We start from the raw sequence: 7,549 nt of genomic DNA, 5'->3' as shown, positions 1-7,549 counted from the left end.
AATCCTACTAAAGTAACATTAGCCTACGTGTTTTATATAACTGTCTGCTTATAACAAACACAAAATAATGAAGAAATAATGATTAATACAATTTAATATCTTTATTAATTAACATTACCATTCCGGAGTTGAACAACTTTGAACGGAGTTTCTTATAATGTTAATGATATATCAGTGTTTAGTCTTAACAGTGTATGATATTCAGCTCGTCTTGATTTAATTACTTTATTTTGCCGAATGCGAAAAAACATTAATATCTGAATGAATGGGACTCAGGAAATACAATATACGCGCATTAGTAAGACCTTATGGCAGATCAAGTTGGCCAAAACACGAAATGAACCGCGTTTTCAAAAGATATTGCGGGCAAACACAGACATTTGCATCCGGACGGGATTAAATTTCTCAGAGGACATCTGAGTTCGGCGAAAAACAGTAGGTAAATTGCTCTGGAATTTTTACGGAGGTCGTCAGAGAAAAACACAGACATGGCCGATTCGGACGGGATTAAAAACACAGAGGACCTCTGAGAAGCACGATTTTCTCAGAGGTCCCCCTGTAAAACTAATCCCGTCCGAATAGGGCTTTATTATTCACTAATTTTAGATACATTTCATTCCAGTTTTAGAGCGCAGAATCTGCACAAGTTGTTACTAACCTGCGTATAGTTGCCAACTCTCGCAAGACAAAGCAACTGCATCTTCAAAAACAAGCCCAATATTATAATATAATTTAGTTATAATATTAGTTAAGTTATTCAGTACTCTGTTGGATTCCCGCTCATATCATGCTGAATTCACTTCACAGGAGTGATGATGTTACTGCGCGTCGAGATCAAAGTGCTGCAAACTAAGTGCTCTTCCGCCATACAATATAGTTCTTATTTTTATCCGGTTAAAAATCGCCACGTTTTATTTTGTGCCACCATACTTATTCGTGTAACTACTCATGTAACAGTCTTTAAATAGGGAAAACATGGAAGTGTTTGGTGGCTTCTAAATTCATCCCTGTTTTGATCATGAGGAATGAATGGGGTTAGGAAATGTAAACACATTCAGGACACGCTGTACAATGATTAAAAGTGAAAGCATTGAAAAAAGATAGGGATGTATTAATTCGGCTAAGTTGAGGTAAGAACATAGTAAAATATTGACCAACAGTGTTTTCTTTAAAGTAATGCTTTTAAAAAAACGTATGGCGCTGTCCGAGTGCTGAAACGTTTTGGCTCTCACGTTTGTAAATTCATCATCTCCTATTTGTTACAAATAAAGTGTTTTAACAGCACAAACCTTTTCTTGCATATTTGTAAATTATTCTTTGAGATTACACTGATCATTGTAACTAAGGCTATCCAAACATTTACAGCAAATAAAAACCTGCTAATTTTAATTTCATGACTGAAAGAAAATGACTATTAAAAAGTACCAAAGGTTTTGTTAGAAAAAATAACAGTTTCAATACAAATAAAAACAATACATTTTTTTAACATCAATCTTAAATTGGTGGTCTTCTTTCTCTGCTTGGTTTTTCAGTTTACAAATTCCGCCACCTAAATAGGGAATTGGCATGGCACGAGCGCAACTGGCTCTTAAAGGAGATTAGAGATGAGACTTTCACTGGTTTATTGCATGTTACGCCCAAAACACACCCATTACTTATTACAGAATAGGAACAACCCTTTTAGTCTGTGCACAAACCATTTTTCCCCATTGTTAAACAAGCAAAGTTAGTCCATTTTCTTAAAGAAAAAAATCCAGATAATTTACTCACCACCATTTCATCCAAAATGTTGATGTCTTTCTTTGTTCAGTCGAGAAGAAATGATGTTTTTTTGAGGAAAACATTCCAGGATTTTTCTCATTTTAATGGAACCCAACACGTAACAGTTTTAATGCAGTTTAAAATTGCAGTTTCAACTGAGTTTCCAAACGATCCCAAACGAGGCATAAGGGTCTTATCTAGTGAAACGATTGTCATTTTTGACAAGAAAAATTAAAAAAGATGCACTTTTAAACCACAACTTCTCGTCTATCTCTGGTCCTGTAACGCGCCAGGGCGACCTCACGCAATACGTCATCACATCCAGAGGTCACGGATGATGTATGCAAAACTACGCCACAAGTGTGGAGAAAGAGGAGCGTTCTGACGTTGTTGTATGTCGAATGATCCTAATTAATGTCTTTGTGTCAGTTTATTGTTTAAAATGGTCCACAAATGTGCGTTTCATATATGTAACACGTGACCTTTCCACGTCACTACGCAATTACGTCGCGCCTCACGATAGACGAGAAGTCGTGGTTTAAAAGTGCATTTTATTTATTTTTCTTGGTAAAAATGACAATCGTTTCGCTAGATAAGACCCTTATGCCTCGTTTGGGATCGTTTGGAAACTCCGTTGAAACTGCAATTTTAAACTGCATTAAAACTGTTACGTGTTGGGGTCCATTAAAATGAGAAAAATCCTGGAATGTTTTCCTTTAAAAAAACATCATTTCTTCTCGACTGAACAAAGAAAGACATCAACATTTTGGATGAAATGGTGGTGAGTAAATTATCTGGATTTTATTTTTTACGAATATTGACTAATGCTTTAAGTGCGCTTAAATTAGTAAAATAGGTGTGTACACATTTTCAGTGCAGTTTACTAAGCAGAGAAAACTTTAAGTAAACTCTAGGTGTAAACACTGTGGCATAACACAGTATTTTTGTTTGGTGTATACCTTTAGATTAACGCTGTTTTAATTAGTATTGCTACTTTTAAGTTAGGGACTTTCCTTACTCTGGTCCCAGCTGTAAACAATAGTTATTAATAAAAATCATACAAAAATACTCAGAACAGATAAGATAAAGGAGTCTCTTTATGATAAAATACTGACACAGACTAGGAATTTGAGTTTTATTCTAAAAATGAAGCATTAGAAATTTTAAATACAGTAGAGCAGGAAATGTTAAATAAAGATAAAAACAATATCACATTCAACTGTGTCCTATAGTACAAAAATATTTGATACATAGATTTGAACATTAGCACATGTGTTTGCATAAGCCCCGCCCCTCTTCCAGTGTGTCACATGCAGTGAAAGCACAAATTCCACGCCCACTTAACGTGCTGCTATTTATCAATTACTCTCGCATAGATAAATGGCTCAAGATATGATGGCTTCACGTGGGACTCATATCTCTCAGATATCAAACTAGCAGAGAATAAGGGCAAAGTACAGTTCAGTCCGTCATTAAAAAAAAGATAAAAACGTAAAACACTTGAGCAGATTGAAAAAATATAAAAGAAAAATATACAAAATTATTAGCAGATCATAAAGCCTTATCACTTAGTGAAAATACATAGAGGCATTAAGATTGGCTGCTCATATGGAGGGTGTGAGTTTAAGCCTAACTTTCGTCATTTTGCATCATTCCACTGTTGACTCAGGGTCGTTCTCTGTCCTCTCGCTGCTTTGGCCATCAGTAAGAATGTCAACAGAAAAAATGTAAATGTTTATTTTATTGATGATGTCTCCACAGGAAACAGTATGTGAAACTTCACCACACTCCTCTCCCTTCCTCATGTGCAGATGTGCGTGACTAACATCAACAGGAACATCTGGAAAAGGTGTGAAGCTACAGCTGCTGTCTGTGACGGGGTGAAAGGTCATGAGGTCATATCTGAAGGTTCACACCACTGAAGAAGTGTTAGACAGGCCCTGGATCGTGGCTGAGGTCGGTGTTCCACTGATGGCATTAAAGATGTGCAGAGTATCTGGAATCGGACTCCTCATCCCTTCATCATATGGACTGATCTAATGAAAGAGAGAAATATTCAATATACATGTAGTGTGGGTAAGTCACTATGCTGATGAAATACAAAAGAGCCAAAAGGCATTTGTTTAAAAAAAATCTAAAATGTGTATAAGTTAGAGCTGCATGAAATAAACTTTTATTGTTATTTGAGCCAAAGAGGAAAAAAATCTAAATCCTGTGTTTGCCAGATTTCATTGCTGATATGAAAACTTTTATTTAAATGGTTTATGTATGTAAGATTTACCATGTAATATATGTCTTGTATTATCTTTTATTATGCTTTGTTGCGGAAAAATAAAATGAGAAATATTAAATCGACATAAAAATGGCTGAAAAAGTACTGATTTGCCAACTTTGATTTTACATTGAGTGCTCGATTATTTGCACAATCATAATCCCGATTACTTTGAAAACATGCATTTATTTAACCTTTTATTAAGTACGTGTTGCAATAGGCTACACATGTCAAAGCAGCGGTGCTTTCAAAGTGCTTACTGGTATTTTTTCCAGCAATTTATATTTCAATCACCAAATAATTGTTTTACCTTGATTATCTGTTTTTTTTTTTGTAATTGTTTGTATCAAAAATAAAAAATAAAGATTATTGCACAGCCCTAATTTGAGTAAACCGACATCTTTATACTCAGAAATGGCTTTTTTTCTGTGGTTACACTTGAATATCTGAATATTTGTCAATCCAACACAGACATTTGTCGACATGTCAGAAGAAAATCATGTGTACTGTATGTGTATGTGTTATACCGGCTCATGCATTATAGCAGCCAGCTCTTTGGTGAGATCTCTGTAGTTGGCCTTCATCTCATCATGATATTCCTGCTGATCTTCTTTAATCAGTCGTTCATTTATGCTTAAACCCAAACCACAGGCCTCCACAAACTGCCTGCACAACAAACATCACATACACACAAAAGCACTGGTTAATGTCTGGTGTGAACTCTCGTGACTCTTTTATCTCAAGCGTGTGTGTTATAACTTACCGGAAGACTTCTTTCAGCAGTTTTACTTTATTGTCGGGGTATTTCTTTGTGCTGGAATCATCCAGGAACGCCCTGGCGTATGCAAGAGGTCCAGCGTTGACCTAATTTACAAAACCAATTGACCTTAAGTGCTTCATTAGAGTTTTTGTCTTGAGTTTAAATTAAATGAACAAATCTAATGCTGATGTTGAAATATCACAATACATTTTAAGGTATTATTATATTATTATTCAAACAGCTTTATGTTTCTGTACCTGGACACTGATGCTGCCCTGTAGTTTAAGCTGTAGTTGAATCATGTCCACATCACTGCAGGAACACAGCTGTCTGATCTCCAGCACCTTCTTACTCATCTCATCAATGGCCACCTCGATGGGATTCAGATCCACATGATGTTGATACATCACTGCAATACGCTTCTTTACATACGGGAAACAGTGTGTGGCTGAGAGAGAAAGAGAGAGAGAGACTAAAGGTTCACAGAGATGCAGTCACTAAAGATCTGATTGAAATTTAGCATCTGTCTGTCTCTGTTCAGGATGTGATATCTGTACTTTCACACCCATGTGTACACACTCACCAGTGAGTATTGTCCTGCGCTTGCACTGCTCCTCCACTCCACCCTGTTTTCTGCCTGATACAGTGAAGGGCATCTCAAAGACGAAGCGGCGGATGTTGTGGCTCCTCTCGAAATCAGTTTTCCTTTCCAGCAGCTCTTTCTCCTCCAGGAACGGACTCACGTGAGTCACTTGAATGTAGGCATATTTACAATCTAAATCCTTTGGATTAATCTGCACAAAAAGAAATATGAACTGATGTAATCATAACCTCAAACTATGTTACATTAGCAGGTGGTGCTGTTACAGTAAATGCTTCATTACATTTGCTCAACGGATTTAAAGGACACCTCTCTTATGCCATTTTTACAAGATGTAATATAAATCTCAGGTGTGCCTTTCAGTTCAAAATACCCCACAGATCATTTATTATTAGGGTTGTCAAAATAACTTGTTAAAAAAAATAACGCAGATTAATCCATTCCGTATTGACCTATAAATCTGGAAACGTCCTAGCCACCGTTCGACTGTAAAATAAAAGGAGGGAGACGAGAACGCGCTAGCAGTGATTGGATCATTAATTGGAACATTTACTTATTAAAAACGGCCTGATGGAAGTGATGATAAAAATAAAGTCGTCTGCAATGTCTGGAGTTGGTATGACCTAGCACGTCCTGTAATACCAAAGGTAAAGGGGCTGATTTTTTTATTTAAGGTTTATGTTCGATTGCAGAAGAAAGCCCTGCAATTGATATTGCTCTGTTAAACTTATGGCCTCTGTTGCCTGAGTTTATTTATGGCACATATAAGAGAAATAGTGTTCACATTGAGGGGAGTGTTCAATTATTAATGTGTCCCCGGTTATAAATGTGGCCTGTGATGCCTTGTTTGTACAGTGAAAAAAATTATCTTCCTGAAGCAATTTTGAATTTATTGCCTTAGCATTTTACTGTTGGTCATTTTGTTGATTTGTTATGGTCATTATTTGAACAGTGAAAATAATAGTAAAAGAGTTTTTGAACTTTAACGTCACTAATGCTGATTATTCATTGATTCATTTAAATTGAAATATTTAATACTTTCACAGCAAAAATTATGTATGCGATTAATTTAGATTAATTAATCACAGAGTATGTAATTAATTAGATTATAATTTTTAATCGATTGACATCCCTATTTATTATAGCATGTGCAAAATGATTTGATTTGGGCAGAAGCCATTTTTTGCTTGTTTTAATCACAAATTCACTTAGATTTTAGATTTAATTTTCTTAGGTAATTTTCCTCATCAAGAAATACATCTTGATTTAAGAATTATTTGATATTTGTACTGAAAACAAGACAAAAATACTAAAAATGCACACCCCGTCACACGCATCAGCCTGCACATCCAAATGTGTGAGTTTGTGTATGCCAGGGATGGGGAACCCTGGTCCTGGAGGGACACTGTCCTGCAGATACTCTTTCCAACCCTAATGAAACACACCTGAAAAATCGAATTCAAGTCTTCAGGATAACTTGGAAATTAAATTGAGGTGTGTTTGGTTAGGGTTAAAACTAAACTCTGCAGGACAGTGGCCCTCCAGGACCCAGGGTTCCCCACTCCTGGCGATGCAATTATGGGTGGAGGACGACGAGCCGCGCGTAAAGCCACAACCACCATGCGCTTTAGCTTGTCATCCTCCACCCCTAATTGCATCTTCCAAGCTTTTCTTCTTTTTGTTTTATTGGCGGGTGTTGTTTGAGTTTATTGAGCAATTATAATAGTGATTATTTTATTATTATAATAAATAAATGCAATTAAATTATATTTTGCACATAGAAAGGTCTCACCTTGCCAGAATCCTGGATCATTTTGACATTCTCGGCTCCAAACTTGTCTGAATAGAGTTTCAGGAGTCTTTGTGAGACCTCTGACAGTGGGGTAAATTTGGGCTCTTTGTAAATGTATTCTTTACCATCCTCATCCTCAAAGAAGCCCTGAAACAACAAAACACATCTGAATCAGAACAATGAAACTACTGACAAACCACAGCTCTCGATGAATCTGCAGTAAGAAGAGGTCAGACAAATCTTTTATATTTCTAGTTTAAAACTTGCATATACCTGCTTAATGTTCAATACTCATCTAATCACAGGACACAATAGGAAATACTGGGGGTTATCTGAACTAAACCTGTGCTCTAATAATCACAC

The 7,549-nt window shown here is 36.2% G+C and overlaps 1 protein-coding gene across 5 annotated transcripts in view; it reads right to left on the bottom strand.

The window, feature by feature from the left end:
* Positions 1–2,882: 2,882 nt before the first annotated feature.
* LOC135782704 (dedicator of cytokinesis protein 9) overlaps positions 2,883–7,549 on the bottom strand; it is a 108,375-nt gene continuing 103,708 nt past the window's right edge. For all 5 annotated transcript variants that reach the window (XM_065293166.2, XM_065293168.2, XM_065293170.1 and 2 more), the window contains exons 48-53: positions 7,187–7,333; positions 5,377–5,587; positions 5,051–5,241; positions 4,797–4,897; positions 4,561–4,699; positions 2,883–3,797 (exon numbers count right to left, since the gene is read on the bottom strand). In XM_065293166.2, coding sequence (XP_065149238.1) covers positions 3,672–3,797; positions 4,561–4,699; positions 4,797–4,897; positions 5,051–5,241; positions 5,377–5,587; positions 7,187–7,333 — 915 coding nt within the window. In that variant the 3' untranslated portion in view covers positions 2,883–3,671. The remainder of the gene's footprint in view (positions 3,798–4,560; positions 4,700–4,796; positions 4,898–5,050; positions 5,242–5,376; positions 5,588–7,186; positions 7,334–7,549) is intronic.

The sequence above is a fragment of the Paramisgurnus dabryanus genome, chromosome 15, assembly GCF_030506205.2.
Source record: "Paramisgurnus dabryanus chromosome 15, PD_genome_1.1, whole genome shotgun sequence".
Classification (NCBI taxonomy): domain Eukaryota; kingdom Metazoa; phylum Chordata; class Actinopteri; order Cypriniformes; family Cobitidae; genus Paramisgurnus; species Paramisgurnus dabryanus.
Note: the sequence above shows the minus strand (reverse complement) of the source record. Positions and strands in the feature narration are given on the sequence as shown.